Source organism: Agelaius tricolor, unplaced genomic scaffold, assembly GCF_023055355.1.
Source record: "Agelaius tricolor isolate 1412-34295 unplaced genomic scaffold, bAgeTri1.0.p SCAF_1, whole genome shotgun sequence".
Classification (NCBI taxonomy): domain Eukaryota; kingdom Metazoa; phylum Chordata; class Aves; order Passeriformes; family Icteridae; genus Agelaius; species Agelaius tricolor.
Window position 1 is genome coordinate 69,829,582 of NW_027269261.1, and position 21,260 is coordinate 69,850,841.

The 21,260-nt window shown below is 44.1% G+C and overlaps 1 protein-coding gene across 1 annotated transcript in view; it reads left to right on the forward strand.

Moving 5' to 3' along the window:
• The window catches only part of METTL24 (methyltransferase like 24), a 45,739-nt gene extending 24,723 nt beyond the window's left edge, over positions 1-21,016 (forward strand). Inside the window, exons 4-5 of the mRNA XM_071438671.1 lie at positions 5,071-5,299; positions 19,558-21,016. Of these exons, the coding sequence (XP_071294772.1) occupies positions 5,071-5,299; positions 19,558-19,872 (544 nt within the window). The 3' untranslated portion in view covers positions 19,873-21,016. The remainder of the gene's footprint in view (positions 1-5,070; positions 5,300-19,557) is intronic.
• Positions 21,017-21,260: the final 244 nt, after the last annotated feature.

The window sequence follows — 21,260 nt, forward strand, 5'->3', positions numbered from 1 at the left end:
CAGTACGTTTCCATATGAGAGTGTGTTTGCTTGACACCTCAGGGATGACACGTGCCAAAGTGATAGTGGCAAAGGCAGCTGTGCTTTACTTTGAAATGTTTGCAGTGTTTATGATATTTACAGCACTTGAGAGTGAAGTTTTCACTCTTCTCAGAAGGAGTGCTTTTACAGGTAGAAAATCCACACATGCAGCCTGTTTCCCTGCTAGTAAAACATTCTGTTCTCCCAGAGGATGAGGGAGGTCAGTCCTCAGAGTGCCTCAGGCCATCAGCACACAGATGCATTCGGAGAATGGTCACTGGGATCTGGGGCTCATTTCACACAGATCACCACGTAGAGCTGCCTGATAAAATTGTACTTGCTGTCCTGAGAGGCAGCTTTAGGTTAGGGGTGTATTGAAAGGCTTCATCTCCCTTGAACCAGTGGAGTTTATTTCTGTGATTTTGCTGCTGAGGATTTACAAAGGGAGGATAGCAAAGAACCGTGCTGGGTGGCACTTCTCATGGCAGGTAATACCTGCAGTGAGCATGGTGGGGAGGCAGGGTGCCCTCTAGTCAAAGGGAGTAGTTTTGGTTAATTTGGCTGGGTTCATACTTTGAGTTTATTTGAGCTGTAAAGACCCAGATCCTCTGAGAGGGAGGTGCTCTCAGGTTTTGTTCAGCAGCACTGCTCTGTGGCAGAATAAGAATATGCCCCTTAGAGACAAATCACATATACAGAGAGAAGATTTCTCTTGACTACTGTTGCTTCTTATTTTCTGAGTGTTCTTTGCAATATATTTCAAATTATACTTACCTGGCATTAATGCAAGATAGAGGTTTACATGATTCTTTTCCTTCTCAGCTTTTCACGTTCCTATAAAACTTAGGAGAGATGCTGTGCATGCTCAGTTCCAGACTTTACTGTCTGACTGTGGTACTGAGTTATTGCCTCAGGGCCCTTCTAGTAGTCAGTAGGGAGAGGCAAGCACATTCAGGTGGAAAATCAGCAAAGCTAAATAGCATTCTGGAGGCAGGTACAGCTTTCTTTGGTTATAGTGGAAGTCTGGGATAAGGTAGGTGGCTGCTGATTTTTGGATGTCTTGGCAAAGTACTCAAAGTTCAGTGGAATTAACCTAGACCTTGCCCTTCAAGCTGCATAATCATTAATATTAGACCTCAGCTCCTGTGTTGATGTCCATTTTCCCTGTTGTTAAGGATCAAATGTGGATTGAGAATGGTGTTTTTGTTGAATTGTCCAGTAGGCTCAACACAGAATTGATTTAATCTGTGCTAGGAAGTGCAGATTAAGCACAAAGCTGACCAGCACTGAGTTATTTTGCTAATGGTTTAAAAAAAAACAAAACTAAAAAAACCTAGCCAAAACTGAGCTAGTGTGTGCATGCCAGTGCTTTATATGTGGTGCTATTCTGTGTATGGTCCAGGGAGCATGAGTGCCAGATTTTCTGTAGTGATGGAACACTAGGGTTTAGCAAAGATCAAAACTGATGTTGGCTCTCCCATCAATCATCAGATACACACATGCAGTAAGTAACCAACCAGGATGCATCACATGAAACACCTGAAAAATTAAAGAGAATACTTGAGGTTATGGAGGAACTTTGGAGCTTGTTACTGCATTATTTTTCCCCTAAGACTCACTTCCTTAAGTTTATGACAGACAGAAAAGTAATTTTGTTCTAAGGCAAAAATCCACTTTAAACATTTTTGTTATCTCTTATGTTTCATAAGGAGCAAATGGGGAGCAGCTGCTTCTAATGAAGAGCATTCACTCTGGAGAAAATGGATGTGGAACAAATGTGAAAGTTCAGTGGGAGTGTTACCAGGAATCCTGAATTAAATCCATATATCATTAAAAGTGGAATAAAACATGCTGCTTAAGCTTTGCCTCCTTGAATGCCGTAGAAGAGGTTCCTTGTGAATGGGACTGTGCAGTGTCTGGAACATCTGGGGATCTTTTTAGATTAGTATTAGTTGCTTCCACTACTGGGAGGCAGCAATTTTTGCTGTTTTTGCTTGTGGGACAGGATTTCCCAGTGTGATACATAATTGCAATATGCATTAGTGAGCTCTAGTTATTAGTGCCAAATCTGCTTAGATTAAACTAAGTCAGTTACAAACACCACAGGCAGGCACTCAAGCTGGGATAACAAAAATGAATGGGATTTCAGAAACTTACCAGCAGAGGTTTAAAGAGTCTTCCTGTAATACAGCATAAATGCCATTTCAGGTGCATCCTAAAGTGTATGTAGGAGCTTTAGGATTCAGGCAGGGGGTCCATCGCTTTTTCCTGAGCTGGTGAGCTCAGTTACCTTCCTTTGAAAGAGAAGAGGAGAAGGGGGAGCAGAGAGAGGGAAAGCTGGACCTTAACTTGCATGTGCTTACAGCTGTGTCCTGTGGTCGCTGTGGGAGCTGGAGTACCTGCAGTTTTCAGGCTGGATCAGCTACAGGTGTCCGCTAGAGCCGTGCAGAGGGGACAAAGCAGCTTTTGTGCCGCTCGGCGCTCGCTGTGCCCCCGTGCGATGCAGGGGCCCGTGTGATGCTTCTGCAGCCCAGTGCCTCCTATTGTGAGTGCAAGGCTCTGTGCCCCGTGCCCCTCTGCGAGCCCTGGGAGCGGGGAACAGCCCAGGGACAGCGCTGCCCGCAGTCTCCGGGTCAGCGTGGCTGCCCTGCCTGGCGGGGAGCGGAGCCTTCCCTGCGCAGCCGGGAGAGCCGGGCGGGTGCGTGGGGCTGCTGCTGCTGCTGGGCATGGCCCCTCGGCCCCTCCGCAGGGCTCTCTGCCACCGGGCTCCTTCTCCCTCCCGGGAAAGCAGGGCACTTCCTTCGGCAGCTTCTGTTTTGCTGCTGATGGAGGCAGCAGCTGCTCTCTCCCGATGGCGAGGCAAGGCCTCGCCCGTCTTCTATGACCTCCACACCGTCCTGCTAAAATCATGATCCCTTTTTAAGTAACACATCTTTCTTTAAGTAACTACATCTTTGCTGGGAGACCTAATTTTTTTATCTTTCTCATGCTGCATTATCCCTTTGCATGATCACGTGTGAACCAGTTCCTTTGGAGAAGACCTGATTTTCTCTCCTATATATTTTTTTTTTTCTGGATCTCTCTTCAGGCATAAATTTGAGCTGTTAACTAGAGTGCCAGAAGACACATCATGCCCGTCTTTACCCTCATCTGTATTTTTTTCCTTTATTCCCACCGCTGTGAAGCTCCCTTTGCAGTCCACATGAGCAGCAATCTGTTTGGAGGCAGCCTGAGGTTTGTCTGCACCAAAAGCATCTGGCTTGTACCAGCTGGTATGGGTGGAAGTGTGTCATGGGCACACGTGGCCATCAGTCGCTGGTGGGCTCATCACTAGTGCTGTGACTGTCCCCAACAATTCCCATGCTGTCCATTTTTAGCCTGTGTCTCATTCCTGAGGGATTACACTGCTCTTTGTCCCTCGCTGTCCCTTCTGTAGAAAGCCACATGCAAACAAACATGTCGATTCACTTGGTTAACTTCTGAACTTTTTTCCTAATGTGTGTTGAATGTATTAAAAGAAAACTCCTCTCTTTTCCTCCCACACAGCTGTATGGGTTGGAATCCTGTGAATTAGGGTTGTTCTTAAAAGCATGCTGGGCTATTTTTGCACACCCTGTCTCTTCCTGTTTTCCCAAAGGGAAGATGGTTGAGGAGAAGACAGAGTCCTAGGGTATTGTTAAAGTGTGCTTGGCCAGTATTACAGCAAGTGTCATACTGTGTTGGTAACTTCCAAAGCAAATGCTCTTTCACACATTGTTTCATGAGTTGAATTAATTTTATCTTACCTATCTGTCATCTGTGTAGATCATTTAGTGCTGGCCTAATGTTGTACCACAGTGTGTGACGTGATTTAGAATGTGCCACGTTTCACATATTGATGCAAATAGCCAAAACTATTTCAGACCCACATCTTTGCTTAGGGTAACTGTGGTGTAGTGTAGCAGGTGCTCTGCTAGTACATCTAAGAGTGCTGCCCTGTCATGGTCTGTGCACAACAAATAAATGCTCTGCTGTTAGTACAGAGTGAATAATCTCAGTTGTACAATTTGCAGTACAACTGATTTGAAAAAATCTTAATTCTCCTCTCAGTGCTACACGTGTGTATATCAAACAGCTTAATTTTGTTTAAGTTTAATGTTTAGTGTATGATTTGAATCACATTTGGAATAAGCTTGGAGGAGTAGGAATTAAGAGAACATCCTGTTTTACAGAGTAGGGAAGGCCTGTGGTTCAGATGTGTGACTGCAATGGTAAATACCAGATTTTTTTTCATTTTAGTGCATCCTGTGTGAGCCACTGGGCTGTAGGAGGTGGGAATATGGCACAGCCTTTTAAAACATGTCTTCTCACAGAGGCAGGGACTGAGACAATACTGCTGTACAAGGGGGCTATTAATTTCTCTTCTACTTTGGGGTCTTCACCAAATTAGCAGCAATCTTTCTCTCAGGTTTATGTAACAACTCTGCTACTGTTGTAAAGTGCTTATTTTTAAATATGCTATTTTAAATCTGTGTCTTCCTGTCCACAGAGAAAGAGAGGCATTTGGTTCTTGTGTCTTGTCCATACTGGTGGTGACTGTGGGTCACGTTTGTAACAGGTGACAGATGTGGTGTGAAATACGCCAGATTTTTACAAAGTAGTATTGCATCCATTTTAAATGTATTTTCTCATCTGCTTATGGCTTGGTTATTGGAAGTTTGTGCAGCAGGGACTAAGGAAAGTATTGTAAACTTTTCAAGAAAAAAAGCAAATTGAAAATGCAGACATATATATAAACATAAAATATTAATGTAAGTAATGACAGCGCAAAGATTCCAATGTTTAATTTACTTTTGTACAAATTCTTCCAGCTTCTGAATTAAGGAAAAACTCTTTGGGAAAGTTATCAGCCTGGCTAAAAGTGGTTTAGTTCTTGCCTAGAAAGTTATAATATTGCATTGAGCTTGAATTTTCTTCAAGTTAATTCATCCTCAGAATATCCTACTCACTAATAGTTCCTTTAGCTGCATTAATAGTTACTTTTTTTTATATTTTTATTTTTTAACATAGTTTAGGCAATGATGACAACCAGTTTGAGCTGAGCATGGCCAACAGTGGGTGTGAGGTGCATCGCTTTGACCCCAGCATCAAGTCAGCTCACATTCAGCAGGGCCGGCACCTCTGGCACCATCGCCTCTCCATCGACTGGAGGGATCCCAACCCAGCCATCGCAGCTCACAAACTTCACAGCAACACAAAGAAGCTGGGCACAGTGCTGAATGAATTTGGGCATCAGAAGGTAAGGAAGGGCTTGTGTGTCAGGTTTCTGACTGCAGGGTTAGGTGTTGGGAAAGCTCCAGATCTCCCTTCTTGCTGCCTGAGGAGAACAAGCACTTTCCAAGCTCTTCTCCTGATAGTGGATTTTTCTTCAGCAGTACTTGTAATGCATTTCTTTTAGGTGTGCCTTTTCTCTCTTGCTTTCTCTGTGTGCTGATAACAGCCACAATGATTTTAAATCCCTAGCTGTATAGCAAACACTTTCTTTCTCCTCCTCACTTCCTTTTCCCTTGAAGCATCTGGTGACATTGGGTGCTAGCACATTTAGTCCTATGGAAGTTCTGGTCTTTGCCTGAGTAAAACTACTCACAAAGGCAAGTTTATAAAGGGAAAGCAATATTTGCAACAGTAATTAGAAGAGAAGAGGTAATGGATGGTTTGTTGACATTTTCAAGGTCACTGTTCCTAATTACAGTCCTCAAAAACAAAAACATCCTGTTTTGAAATTGGCAGCAATCGGTGGGGTGTTTTTTAACATTTCCCAGTTTGTTTTTAAGGAACTATAAAGACATTAAGAATCTTCAAATCTCAAATAAATATTGCCATAATACATTTCGGGAAGTTCTTAGGTTGCTTTTAAGAGAGTTTTTCCTTCAGAGGATGTACAAACATGAATTCAAATGCTAATATACTTCATTGCCTGCAGCTAGTTCTGCTTGTCTTTGTTTTTCAAGAAATAGGCAGCCTGGGCTAAAGGAGGTGCTCTTCTGTAAGATTTACAAAGCAAGCAGGGAAACGTTTGTTTGGCTTGTTATTTAAAAATGCAAGATGCCCTTTTCGGTTCACTTTTTACCTTTTTGAAATGTTTTCTTTTGGTTCAGCTCTACTGATTGGAACATTTTGAAGATAAGACCAGAGAAAAGGAGCCTTTTCCTTCTTCTTCCTAGTCATACTGTAACTGTGCTAGGCTGTGCATTAGTGAAACATCTGGGGAGACAGAGATGCCTTTTCTTTGATGTGTGCCTTGCATTGTTTTGATTTTAGAAGGATTAGTCACACAGCAAAAAACTAATGACCCCATCCAGAAAAAGTGTACAAGTGACATACCAGACCTGCTGAGGCCAGTGTCAGGTTATCATGATAGGACAGAGTGGTTGTAACACCTTCTGTGGAAGAGAAGGGTGTAGGGGTGAATTCTGTGTGTAACTTTCTGAAAACTGTGGGCTGGATGGCAGCCAAGGAACATGATGCACACATAACACATGCAACCAAGCTTTCCTCTAGCTGTGTACTTAAACATGGGATTTGGTTAAGTGTTTAGGTGCATTATGAACAGTGTATAAAGCCTCTTGCTCTGGTAGCATTTGAGGAGCTCCCCTGTGCAAAACTATGGCTTAGTGAAGTCAGGAGCTGACTTTCTCCCAGTAGGGATAAAGGTGTTACACACTCTGAGACTTTCTGGTGTTTTATACTTGTGAAATACCTGACTGGGCTGACTGTCCTCACATTTTTCTGTTTAGGTTTTCTTTAACTTAGAAGGAAAGCAGCCTGAGAAGTTGTATGTTGTGTAGAGACACCATTCTTCTGGTGAATGTGAGTGGAATGTTCCCTTGACATGAATAAATAAGTTAATTCAAAACAGTTTCACAGAATATTTTCCGAAGCACTGCTTTTCAATTAGAAAATTCAAACATGGTCTTCATCCCATTTTTAATTTAAAAAACCCTTCTGCCTACCCTCAACATTGTTCCGTTCCCACTTCAAGGCAGGAATTCCAGGCAGCTGCATTTAAAGTTTATGCCTCATTTTATCCATGCTTTTATTCTTTGAGATTTGGGACTTGATCCAAGACCCTACAAGTGACTGAATCTACTTCCACTGATGTTAGAAAATCAGGCTGATGAAGACTGCACAGACAAGATCTCCTGAAGATCTTCCTGTTGTAGTCTTGAGAAGAAAACTGGCAATTTGGGGGTTTTGTGTGCAAGAGAATCAAAGAACTTGGATGGGCTCATTTGCACCCTGACTCAGATGAGAGCACACCTGCTATTCTGCAGGCAATACTGGGACCTCATCCACCACCAGGGAAACCCACCCTGATATTTTGGCAAGAAATACAAACACTTTTTGGAGTCAGAGTGGATGTGAGAAAAGATTAGAAGAACTTGATCTTTCTAACTGGCTATGTGGCAAAACAGTCCTCAGTTCTCTGAGGATTGTAAATAGCCTGGAGGCAGAGGACTTATCTAGTAATATATTAGGATGTGGCTGACAAAGGAAACATGTAATCAGAGTATTTTTGGGAACCATTAGAGTGTGAAATCTCTTAAGCCCTGGAATAATCTCCAAAGGATGTAATGGGAGCCTTATTTCCTGATATACAGATCTAAACTGAAAATTTACTGGTGTATCTTCTGAGAAGAGCAATATTTTATCAGCCACAGGAAAGCATAAAGATGTAAAAATTGATCTTGCTCATCCTCCCTTCCCATCCCCCCTGCTCTCAGCTTTTTTGCTGAACATGCACACTCTGTAGTGCACTCTTGATGAACAGCGGGGAAAAAAGGAGAAAGCCACTGAGGGCCCATGATTCTTATGACAGTGGAGTTCAACTTTATGGAAGCATTCACTTTCTCTAACTACCTACAGGGGTGAGCATGCTACAATGCTGGTGTTTCCCATGGATTAGTGATAGGTGCATGGAGAGCTTCCTTTCTAGAGAGTTGTTGGAGAATTCAAGTCAGAAGGGAGCTTGAATGGCTTGTGGTTCAGCCCTCTGCTCAAAGCAAGGCCAGCTGTGAAGTCAGACGAGGTTGTTCAAGGCTTTATCCACTCTTGTCTTGAAAAACACTGAGTTTTCTCCAGAGCAGAGACTTTCCAGCTTCTCTGGGTCAGCTGTTGTCCTGCTGGACTGTTCTCTTCATGAAAATGCTTCTCCTCATATCCAGTCTGAACATCCCTGATTTCCTTTCATGTCTGTTGGCTCTTGTCCTGCTTCTATGCACTGCTAACCCTTAACAAGAAATTCAAACCAAGCTATTAAGTGTATTCTGTATTCCAAAGATTGTGCTGTGAAGCACAATTAAAAACCTTCACAGAAAGGCCCTGAAGAGCAGAAAATGGACAGTGGTCATACATGCAAATTTTTATTTCAGTAGAAGTTTTCCTCCCTCTGGAGCTCTGCAGGATAAGTCTCTTGTCATGCCCTCAGTAAGTGCCATGAGTTTGCATTCCTTGGCAGTATGGCTTACCAGTGGATGAAATTGTTTCTTGTAAAACAAATTCATCTGCAAAGGAGGATCTGAGAATGCTGGGTAAAACCCTAATTTAATCAGGAAGTGCTCATAGCTGTAACTTTGAGGGGACAGCAGAGCTGTGTTCAACTCCTGACATTCAAGTTATCTCAGACAAATTTTGTAAGAGACCATACTGTGTCATTGTTTGTTATGAAAAGATATGTAAATCAATCTTTACATCCTGATTTTGATGTGAAGGCTTTAATTTACACTCTCTCTTCATGAAGATTTTTTTCTGTAACAACTTGGATAATTTTGCTTCATTTTATTGAATAGGCTTCAATTTAGGATTTCAAAAGGAAAAAACTCTTCACCTGTTATTTAATACTCAACACAACTTCAAAACACTATACCCTGAAGTAATTTTGATTAATAACATCATCTCCTCCTAGGCAAGTAATTTATCACTTGCTCTTCTCCTCAAGTAGATACTATAGAATTTATTTTGTGCTGCTTTCAGCTTTGTGAAGGCCGATGTGAAAGGACAAGTATTAAAGAAAGGATTAACCATTTTTACTGAAAATCAGCTCTGTTGGTAGTACACAAATAGATATAAAAGTCCAGAGAAAATGTGTAACAGCTTAGATGTGCATGATGATTTTTATTAACAAAAAAAAACCAAAAAAAACAACTCTTCAGATTGGGAAATGTCCATGTTCAAGTTTTGTAGCACTGAAATCCATGTAATTACTCTTTACTATGCATATCTTAGGGCTGTAGGGGCCAGAACAGGCTTTTGAATTTTTGACCCTGCCTGGACAAAATCATTTCACTTTGGTTATCCTTTGCAAGGCTAGACTTAGGTATTGCCCAGGGAGCCTGGGGGTTGCTTAGTGTCAGTTGCATTCATTGAGGTTCACTGTGTCCTACCTCGGTGTGTGGGTGCCACCAGTGTTTGCACACTCAGCTCGTCTCAGTTCCCAGCAGGACCTCAGCACCAGCTGATGAGCTCCTGCAGACTGGTCCTGGTGTGGAATCCTGAGCTCAAGATGAGAAGCCAGGAGCTCAGAAGCCCAGGAGCTCTTGCAGGGACATGAGTCCTTGTCTCTGGTGCTGTTCTAGCTGGGGAACAGCTCCCATCACCTTGCTGGAGTGGGGGGCACAAGCTCAGATCTGCTCTGCTTCGTGTGGCTCAGTGTCAGAAAGAACAAATGAGACCAGGTCTTTTGACTCGTTGCATCACAAATCCCAAAGTAAGTGTTTGGAATTCTGAATTCTTGAAAGGGTTTAATTTTTTTCTTTGCTTTTTATGCGTATCTGGGGCTTTTCCAGAATCTCAATTCTAGAAGGAAAAAACCCACCCTTCATCTGATTTTTAGCCTCATTATTTTTACATCCAATTTTTCTTGTGCAATCAATGGTCTCTAAGCTTAAGTGGCCCTTTTTCTGCAGCTGTTATTTACCATCTATATATAGCAGTGAAGAACAGCCTTTGCTTTTGCAGGGTTATCATTCTGGCCTTTCTAAGATTTCTCCAACATGAGAGATCCTCTATTTCCTATAACATCTTATTTGTGTTGTGCTGCCCCTCTTGCAGCTGGAGCATCAGCAATCAGTACTATTCAGAAGTCCCAATGGTGTCTCTGCTAAGGCTCAGGCTGTGACTGCCTTCTTCCTGGAAATGTCCTGACTGTCATTCCCTGGAAATGTCTGCAGTTACTTCTTATCATCTTGTTTGCTTTTTTGTGACTCAGACTGTCTCCTTGTTATATCAGTTTCTGAATGGCACAGTAGAAAGAGTTTTGTCCCAGAACACTGAATTGTTTCATAGTGTAAATGGCTGGTCATGACCTATTTGCAGAAGGAGTAACTCTGCTCAGCAGAGTCCCATTTTAGTACTGCACCCTTTTGCACCAGGCAGATGCAATACCATAGCACTTAGAGCTTATAGTCTAAATAAATGACCTGCCACAGAATGGAGGAGCACGAACCTCACCTCCATTAAACTCAAATTTCTACATTTGAGATAGCTGTTGATGTCCTTATAGACTCAAGCTAAACTGTTATGGTGCAGTTTGTCTCATTCAAGGGCAGACACTGCTGCAGTTTGAGCAGCAACTGGTGGGAACCCTTTGTTTGGGGGTCTCTCAGAGAGCCGGCAAACCTTACTCCCCTTGCTGAAAAGAGGCAGTCAAGCTGGTGCAGATGTTTCTACCTGCAGTTGGAAATGCTGCCTTCTGTAGCCTTGTAATAGTTGCCCCTGAGTAATCCACAAGCTCGTGGCACAGTGTTTCTTTCCTGCATGTATGTATTTTTTCATTTCAGGGATAATGAAATCAAGGTGGTGATAGGTCTGTATTTGCTTAATCAGCTGGGGCTGCTGCTGCCTGAAGTATTTTAATTGTAGGTAGATTGAAGAGTGTGGCTGCAACTAAAAATGGGCTTGACAACCTCATGTTTCTGGAAGCAAAGATCTTTGGATAGTGATTAACTGCTCACCACCTCTTGCTTTTGGTGTTGTGTGCACAAAGTGCCTCATGCACTTTCCTTTACAAGTTTTCTCTTGGTCTCTTACATCTCCTTTTGCCTCATTTAAATTGTCTCCACCAGGAGCACTTCTCAAGACATGGTTAAGAATATTGGTATTTCTACACAGCGACCTGAAGGTGCTGTTCAGTATGCAATTGTCAGGCATGGAGGAAAGATCTTTTTAATGATACCGTTGGCTGAATATGGTGCAATCCATAGCCTTTTCTTCCCCTAGGAAAAGGCCTAGTGCAACACCTGAATTGTAATGAAAGTGTTGAAGCAGAACTTATTCAGGTCATCTTTCAAAATAAGAAATAAAGGCACTTATAAAGGATATTATCATCTGCTAAAAATGAGAAGGGAAGGAAAATTCTTTTTAGGGTTTTATTTTCCTTTTTTTTCTTTTTTTTTTTTTTTGCTACCTTTGTTATGGTTGTTAAGACCCTTCAGAAAAAAATCAGGTAGTAAAAATCTGCTTTTCCCCAGCTTTGCAAGAGGGCTGTGCTGTGCAAGCTGTGCTCAATTCCACCTTCCTATTTGACTATTTCAGTGTCTAAGAGTTGCATTCAGAGGAGCGTGGCACTGGCTGCAGGCACTGTGGAGCAGTGCACAGAGCTGTGCTGCTGCTGTAGGAAACCAGGCAGTCCTGTTCCCTCCTCCTGACAAACCTGGAGCTCAGCAGGAGCTTGGGCAGCCTGCCCTGCTTCATAAGGTGGTACCAGATGCAGGTACCTGCTGAGCTCAGACCTGTATGCACACTCCCCAGCTGCTCCTGAAGCCACTAACCCTGACTTAAACACAGTAATGTGAATTTTATGATTTTATTTTGGCTGAGGTACTGGATATCTGATCAGGGTGGTGGTCCATGGTGTGGCATGGGTTTAATGAGAACTGAGAGCAACCCCTTTCTATGAGCATCCTGGTTTTCCTCCACTGCCCATCTTTCTTGCAATTTCCCAGTGGTGTTGACATTACCAAGCACTTCAGACAAATGCCCTACTCAGAGCCTCTAGGCGCTTTCTAAAAAAATGTACTTTTTCTTCTCCCCACATTTGTCCTTCCTCCAGTCATAGTTTACAAGTTCTTGTCATTGGAATTGGCCATATCTTGTTTCAATACTTTCATCTTAGTGTCTGGATCCTTTCTGGTCTCTCTTTTCATCTGACAGCAGTTTAAGGTTCTGTTCTCAAAAATTTGAAATCCAGAGGTCAATGGCTTAGCAGTTCTTCCTGCCCCTCCTTGAATGCCTGTCCCAGATGAAATCTGAGTTGTGCAAGCATTTTGTGATGGTTTTTATTCATGTTTTCAGGAATGTACATGCAGCTTTCTTCCTGTCATGGTTGCAAGCAAATAGAAGGGAGGCAGGTTGGCACCTTGGACAAGAAATGGAGTGAAACAAATGTGTCCCCATGGAGGGGTGCAGTCTCAAAGGACTTTGTTGCTCTGGCAAGTGCAGATGGGAACCAAGTCCTCCACCAGATTTAAGTGGAGCTACTTGGATATACCAGGGTTGCTGATTCTCATCCTGCAGGAGATGTTCTTTAAGGTGTGGTGGACATTTTTTGAAGATGGGACTCTGATTCCTTTCTTCAATCACCTACATTTTGAAGGCCCCCATGGGCACTGTGTTAATAAACCATAGAAGGCCAAAATGCTATTTAATCTGAGCAACTATTTTATGGTAGGCTAAGCCCTCTGTCCCATGCACTGCATGCACACACTTACAAATCTTGCCCCTCAGGGCTTTGGAATCAATTGTTGCTTTACCATTTGCCTTCTATTGCAAACCTCCTGCACTGACAGCTCCCTTATCCTGCTGCAATGTGGCTGACCTGCTGCTGCTGGCTTTCACTTTCAGCAAGACCAGGATAATGTGGCTTTATGCAGGCATGGAGCTGTGTCCCACCATCCGTGCTTGGTGCAGCACAAACAGACTGCAAATGTTTGTTCCCCTCTAATGAAGAGGCTTGAGGGTCTAGCATACCCCATTTATTCTTTTGAGTAAATATCCGTTCCCACAGGCACCCAGCAGTGTCTGGCAGAGAAGACCAAAAGAGCAGAAAGGAAAGGGTTTCCCCCTCTCTGTGGGGGGAGAGGGCAGCAGGACATTTCCTGCAGGATTGGATGGCTGAATGCACGTTTTGCAAAGCAACTCCTATGCCCAGCCAGGGCTGCACACAGAGCAGCTGCTGGAGGAGTGCATGCAGTGTTTAAAATGTCTGTTTGCAGCATGGGCATTGGCAAGCAGAGCTTTTGCAGCTGATAAGGCTGTTAATTTATTTAAAGTCAGGATTTCTGCAGACCCCTTGTGGGATTTTTCCTACTTGGGCAATCTAGACATTGGATTGAAGGACTTGGTGAGGGGTCTGGGTTGTTTTCATCTTTTAGTGTACAGCAGGAGAGCCATGTGAACTGGAAAAGGCAACAGGATGCAAATGGGAGCTGGAGCACAGTGTTTCTGAGCAGAGGTGCACACTTGTGAGCTGCTGCCATTCAGAGCAGATGAGAAGGTCACTGTTTGAAGGCTTATGTCCCCACAGTGACTTTTCACCCTTTCCTCTGAGGAAGCATCACTTTGAGTCTTCAGCTAGTGAGTGGTGAGGTTCCTGTTGCCTGCTCTGGAGACTACTCTCAGTTTGAAGAAATGGGGAACAAAGATCTTTGATGCTCAGTTTTTCTTGTGAGGGAAGGTCTTCTCCCTCAGCCACATCCATGTGCAGTGTGTGCCTGCTCCAGGCAGGGTTTGTAGAACCTATTCTCTGGGTCACTGTACAGGAACCTTGGTCTTGCTGGGTAGCAAGCTGGATAAGATGTCTGGCTTTAAGATCAGTATAGTGTAGAGCTAGCTAAACCCATCAAACCTGTCTGAAAATTAATTTAGCTTGGGGACCTGTATTTTTGTATGACCAGAAGATGATTAACAAGTGCCCTATGGTCTCTGACTAGTTCAGTGTCCAGCACAAAATAGGAAAGATGCTGAGAACTGGTCCCATGACAAAGAATGATGTATGTGGTGACAGAAGGCTACAGGTGAAAACCTGTGACTTCCTGACCAATTGCAGCCAGGGAGAAAGGATTTCAAGCCATGCTGATCTTGTGAATCATCTGGGGGTTGTTTGTCCAAAGATTATGTTGTCCATTGATAAAGTGTCATTAAAAGGAGCCTTTTGCCAGCTAAAAGGTCTCTTCTCTGCCTGTCCACTGGAGTAAGAGACATTGCTTAACTGGTCCAGTTAACTGGACTGGATGGGGTCTATGCATCTTTTATTCTGGAATGGGTCCTCAGAGATAAATTCTTCCCAGATGGAGAGAGTATATGGGAAATGTCTTGCCATCAGAGACCAAGGGAAGAGCTGGGGAGTTGAAGTGCCAGGTTACCCCCAGACCTGGGCTCTGAGGCTGTGTGAAGGAAACACTTGGGCTGCCAGCATGGATCTTTCCTAGGAACAGTCCCCCATGGGAGAGCAAAGTGCTCGTAGTGCTCCTGAGCATGCAGCTGAGACTGATGCCTCCTGCCTGTGCTGGGTGGGATTCCTGGATGGGTGCAGTTGTCTGGGGCTGTTACTGCATCTGGCAAGCTGTTGCTGACTGATAGTTGGCTGTGAGAAAGTTAAATAAGTTTTTAAAATATTATTTTGAAACATTTTCTCTGATTTAAGTGGTAAACATAGTATTACTAAATATCCTGCTCCTGCTGTGTAATGGGTTCATGGAAGTACATCACCAGAACTGGGAGAACAGACTGTCACTTGTGAGGCTGTGGAGAATCAGTGGTGAGAGCAGAGGTATGAAGCTTGCCTGCACTCACTGCAGGCTTTCTGTTTCAGTGATGTGGATATTGTATGAGTACTACAATATCCACTACAAAACTACAACTGGACAGTTGCCCTTTACTGTAAAAAAGGACCAAAGACCCTGTAAGCACCCAAGTGCACAAATCAGCTTTGTGACTGATGCCTTAAGCAGATTCTTGAAGACGTGCCCGATCTGTCACACTGGGAGTGTATAATCTCAAATGACACATTTGTTCCAGAGCCAATTTGAAACTGGCTGTACAGACCACCAAGAGAGGTGTAAATGTGGGCAGGAAGGAAGGGCAGTCATTTGAAAGAGAAGTGCTGCTGGTTGGAGCTGTACATCACCGCTCAGTGGTGATTGACTTTCCTCCTGATTTCAGCACCCATGCTGCTCTGGCCAGGCCCCCAGCAGTCCTGGTCTCCCCAGCAGATGGCTCAGAGAGAGGCAGGATGTTCCCCCTTCCCACTGCTCACAGGGAGCATGGGAAGAGACAGTCACAAGCTGCTGGGAGCATAATTTGCTATTAGGCTATGTGGCATCCTGGCTGCCATCAATTACAGCCTTCACTAAGAATAAAAGGGAATGAAAGGGACTTTACATCCAAGCCATCTCCTGCTGGTGAGGACAGGCTGTGGATGTATTTTGAGAGGAAAGAAAATGAGGGAAGTATCATGCTGGAAATCTGCATGTGGGAAAAGGATAAGAGGGAAGTTACAGTTAAACAAAACACACCCAAGCACCTGCTGTTACCTGCAAAGACATGCTATCAAAAAGTAAATGAAACAACTTTCTCTAGAGTTTTGTTTTCTGAGAACAGAGAATTGTATTTAGGGAAAGAGGGAGAAAACTGATGCACAAGCCAGCAGACTTTTTCTTGCTGTACAGCTGATGTCAGAATGGTAACCAGGTATCACAGGGAGAAGAGGAATATTTTTCTCTCGCACTGTGGGAGCAGCCCTGCAGTTCAGGAGGCTGAGGTGGTTCTGAGCTCTGTCCCCATGCCTGAAAGCTGTAGCCAGCTCTCCTCTCCCTCCTCCCAAGCTTACACTGCAGACCTGCTCCCACAGAACTGGAGGGATCCTCTGTACCTGACCTGCATTTGCTGGTTTTGCCTTTCCTGGCTTCCACTTTCACATGCTGAGCTCATGCTGGAAGTAATACAGCTAAATTGCTTCCTCCAGCTACTCACTCTCAATTGACTCTTCTCCATGGGGAGCTTTAAATGATGCCCACGGGGCAGCACAGCCTGAAATCCCTGTTAACCCTGGTGTTTCAAAAGCAGCCAAGGTGAACAGAGCTCAGATCTCTGCTTAAGGAAATGATGCACACTTGTAACAAGTCATTACCCTAAAAAGAAGAAATGAGCCTTCATACAGTGTATGTTGACCTTCACTAAGTAAAACACAATTTTTCAGCTGTTTTATATGCTTGGTTGTGCACGAGCATGGCCCCTTTTTTTTTTCTTTTTCCTCCAAGTGTAAGTGGTGCAAATGCTGCAGTGCTTTTTCAAGAGAGCTAAATTGAGAAAACGTTTTAAAATCCACATTTTTAACTTTTCTGTGATAACCTAGTTAGTTCATGGAGGATAAGAGGATTTGTGGAAGATAAGAGGAACCAGCCTTTGTGAGTGTTTGAAACGCACTGCCATACTTTACCTTCAGGCACTGTAGATCTTTGCCCTCCAGGATTTATTCACAGCAGCAGACTCCAGCTGTGCTCCCGGGTGAATGAGAGCTCTGAATTTATAGATTTGTCCACTAATCCTTTCACTGGCACTTTGGATCAAGGCAACTGGAAGGTGGTAGTGCATTTCTTATCGATAGTGTGCTGCTTATCACCAATGGTAAATATCTCCTGAGCTGTCTAATCATCACAAAACTTGCATTTGGTGTTAGCAGGATGCTTGTAATTTGCTCAGATATGCCTGAACAGAGCTGTTCTGCCATTCATTTTGCACTATCCATGGCATGCACTGGAGATTCTGGGCAGAAAGGGACCCTTTGCCTGGAAGGCAGTCATGAAATTTGGTGGGTTGAGACAGGTACCTCCCTCCCTCCAGGTTTCTGTGCAGTGCAGAGCACTAAGAGCAACAAAGAGCCTCTGGTTTGTGTATGCAGCACGTCTCCACTGGTCTCTAGTCTCGTGTTTCTTTCCTGGTCATTTCATTATGTGTTCAAGCTGTTATTGTGGTAACTCATTTTCTCCTACTGAAACACTGGTTACCAGCCACTTTCCAGATCAGTTTTGAAAATACAGCACAGTGTATTTTCACAGTGCAGAGTGCCTGCTGAGCAGCCAGAGCAGCAGTTAGCGTGACAAGAGAAAAACAAACAAACCTGAAGACTGGAAACATTACCATGGGAAAAAGATGTCCTACTGATGCCATAAAGTAAGATCATGGGAAAACAAAACCAAATGCCTAGAAACATTTTTTCCCCTATCCATCCACCCCCTCCCCCCCTGAAAAAAAAAAAGGGTTTGAATAATTTGTCTGCTTTCAAAGTTACATAAGTCTCCCAGAGATAAAAATCTGTGGTTTGTTAAGTGTGGCAGTGTGGTCCTGTGGTGATCACACCCATGTGGAACCAGCTGCCTGTGAAACTGCATTGCAGGTAGAGATGTGAGTTGGTATTTGCAAAATAAATAACCAATTTAAATGTATGAAGGAGAACAAGTGGGCTCACCCACCAGCTGAAATGTCATGAGCTGCATCATTTAAATTCAGCCTCCCCTTGAACCCAAAGGAGCGCTGCGTTCAACTGTTTCACTGACCCGCGGACAGACAGACTGACAGGCTCTTTGTTAGAGGGGCAAGTTAGGAAATACCAGAGCTAAGGTTGTCTGTGCAACCTTCCTTTCTGCTCCCCATGGGCACATACCACAATATGGGCTTTAATTCCACAGTCCCTCGGTCATTTTCCACTGGCCCCCTGCCTCCTACAGAGTGAAGGAGGCACAATGCCTCCTTAATGAGCACACAAGCGGTGGCTTGGCTTGTTAGGATTCACTGTGTGACCATAGACCTCATTCAAGTCCTGCTCTGAAAATGTGGTGTTTTGTTTCCAGCTGTTTTACAGCTTGTTCCATGCAAGTCTTGCAGCCCTTCATGCGCTCAACCCCTGTTCAGTGATTGCCACCCTTGTTTTAGGGATGGAGACCAGAATGGGCAAGTGTCCAGCACCTAGAGATTCCTGCCATGCCATGCCCATCCACAGTGCTGGGGCACAGCCCCTGAGGAGGGCAGATGTGGCTGTGAGCTCTGCACCCCAGCACCTCCAGTCAGCCACCCATGGAACAAGGGAAGGAGGATGTGGCCACCCCTTGCCATGGCCCTGTGGTTTCTTGGCCATGGCCCATGCAAAGCACAGCTCTGGTTGGACTGGAGATGTGCTCACAGCACAACCCCTGCCCTGTGCCCAGGGCAGAGGCGTCTTGAAGAACCCCACAGGTGGGACATGGCATGCATGACACCAGCCAGCTGCCCTGGCATGGGGCAGCTTAGGAGAACAGTTGCCTTGGAAGTGCTTTTCCATTACCTGCCCAAATTTCTCTCCTATGCACAGGTGCCTTTTTTTCATACTGCCACAAGTTGTTAAGGTAGACTGCCAGAGAGAATCTGGGGGTTTTGTTGATTTTTAAGCTTTTGTTGGTTTTGTTTTGGGTTTCTTTTTCTTGGTTTGATTTTTCTTTTTTCCCCTTTTTTTTTTTTTTAAAGAATTCTTGACTAAATAAAGTCTTCTGATTTTCACTTCAAACCCATCTTGAGTGTGAGCAGATGGGCAGAAGCATCAGCTCAGGTGGAACTGGCACAGGCAAACCCTACTCTCACGGTGTAGGACTTTCCCCTGCTGGGCTCTGGAAAACAAGCTGAGCTCTGCAGCTTGTGACCACTGCTGCACTGTGGTCATTGTGAAGGTGTGAAGTGGTGATGAAATGTTCTTTTAATGTTAAAGCATCAGCTTGCCTCCCCCAGCTAATCTCTAAACAAAGTCAACCCACAGCTGTGAGAAGCTGAATTGCTGAATATCTCACTACAAAATGAAATAATGGTCTAAAACTAGAATGCGGCACTTTTGTGTTAGATCGGTTATTCCTTTCAAACACTTTCATGTCTTCTTTTCTGCTATGCCTTTTCCTTTGGAGGAGCTGCCCTTAAAATCCTGAAGACTCTTTGCATAGTTATCCTTAGTTTTGATCCTCCTCTCTCAGCATCTTAGTGATGCCTGCAAAAGCTGCAGCCAGCAGCTTGGCCAAGGGCAGCTGATCACCTGAGCTGCTGACAGTGTTCATTTTTTGCTTTGCTCTACTCTTGCACTTGTGTGATGTATGTAGCATATGGCTCATGAGCACCCTACTCAGCTATGGTGCAGGTAATCCCTCTTAGTGGGTTTGGATCTGTCATTTGGTTCTGTTTCTTTTTTTCATAACTGTGATGCCACCCAAGAATTGTGAAGGAACCAGTTACATGCTTTGGTTATAGGAGGATTTTGGAATACACAGCTTTTTGAGCCTGAGCTGGAGACAGGAGGAAAAGGGCTGTGAACAGTCCAGCATGAAACTCTGTGTACTGCTGTGTTAGTCCTCTGAGACTTTTTGATTTATTTTTTTAATACAAAATGAAAATCTATGTGTATTGAAAAATGGCCAACCCTGGCCTCAGATGTTATATAACTGCAAAGTTTCTCATTTTCACAGAGAAATGGTGCTTTTGTTGCAGATTGATGTCCTCAAGGCAGACGTGGAGAGTGCTGAGTGGAAAATTTTGGAAAACCTGATCCTGGAAGATGTTGTTGAGCAGATAGGACAGCTGGTCTTTGAGGTGCACATCCACTGGCCTGGGTTTGAGGTCAGTGGCAATGACAGCACCGTGGTGCGGTACTGGTACAGCCTGCTCCGAGAACTGGAGCTGAAGGACTTCAGGCTTTTCCATACCTACAAAGACTTATCAAAACCACAGATGTTTCTGAAAAAGGAAGCCTTCAATGCCAGTAGCTGTTACACACTGAGCTGGGTAAATACAAGATGGAAATAGCAGAAAGGAATTTATGATGTGTGATTGCGAGCCATCTGGCCCCATAGCGTTATTGAAGAGGATTTTGGTGTCACTGGCTAAAGTTGCTAAATGTGCACACAGTGACTGCTAACAAAATAGCTTTTATATTTATATGTTGTCAAAAGAACTGGCAATAGGAGAAGATACATGGTGCAGATTTGCTATACAGAGGCTTCTGTAAAGGTTTGTCTGGGGGAGCTAAGAGAATGGCTGCCCTAAGCCTGAACATGCCAGCAAGGAGAGCATCCCTCTGGGGCTGCCCTGGGAAGCTCTGCTGACTGAGCTGGACCAGCTCTTGGGCAGGAGAGTGCTTGTGATGAGGTGTCTTTTTAAGAAAGTGTCAAGTGTTACTTCTCTATAAAGTGATCATCTTTGATTTGCACCTTTTTTACTGTGGCCTTGTTTCCTACGGAACAAACTTTAGGCAAGAACAGTATGTTCTTGAATCCACTGGCAAATTTCAGCTGAATTTGGCAGAGACAGAAACGACCACCAAACTAAGTTCCTACTTATTTCTTTGGGCAACTTCTGAATGCCCTGACTTAGGTTTTTTAAGCTAGTCTAGCTGCAGAAAGTGACTTCAACACTTCTGACATGGGAGACAATGGGACAGAGACACTCAGCTGCTGGATAAGCTGCTGCCAGAGCTCCCCTTCCTCATCTTCAAGAGCCTTCAGCCACAGAAGACAGGGCTTCCCTAGTTCATTTGCTCAAAGAAGAGCTTGATTGAAATTACTCCTGCAATGACTGCACCAAGTGTTTTTTGATCTAGTGAGATACATGTAAGAGACAAAAGTGAAACCTGGTCTTTTTGTTTGTTTTGGGGTTTAGTTGAACATTTCCTGGTGCCTTTTCCAGTGCTGTGCCTCACCACCTTGCTATCCCTGGCATAAGGAGGCCAGAACCTGGATCTGCACTGATGCTGGCAGAGGTGGTGCCCTGGACTGCAGCTGTGCTGGGGTTCTGCAGGCTGGAATTGTCTGCAGTGCCCCTGGGAGCCTTTGACATTCCCCAAAGAGCTAAGGAATGGGGGGAGCTAAAAAATACATAGCAGGTTGGATTTTTTCTTATCTTTAGATGAATTTTGATATTAAACTTTTCATTAAAATACAAGATGTCACCACTTTCATGTCTTTGGTATGTGGGCTTCTTAACTGCCTTTGGTTTCCAACTTCTCCAAGTCTACAGATTCCTCAAGGGAAGTGGTGGAGGGGGAGATGCTGATCTCCTCTCTTCAGTGACCTGTGTCAGGACATGAAAAAATGGAATGAAACTGTTTTAGTGGAAGTTCAGATGGGTTATGAGGAAAAGGTTCTTTACCCCAGAAGGTGGCCAGTCACTGGAACAGGCTTCCCAGGGAAGTGGTC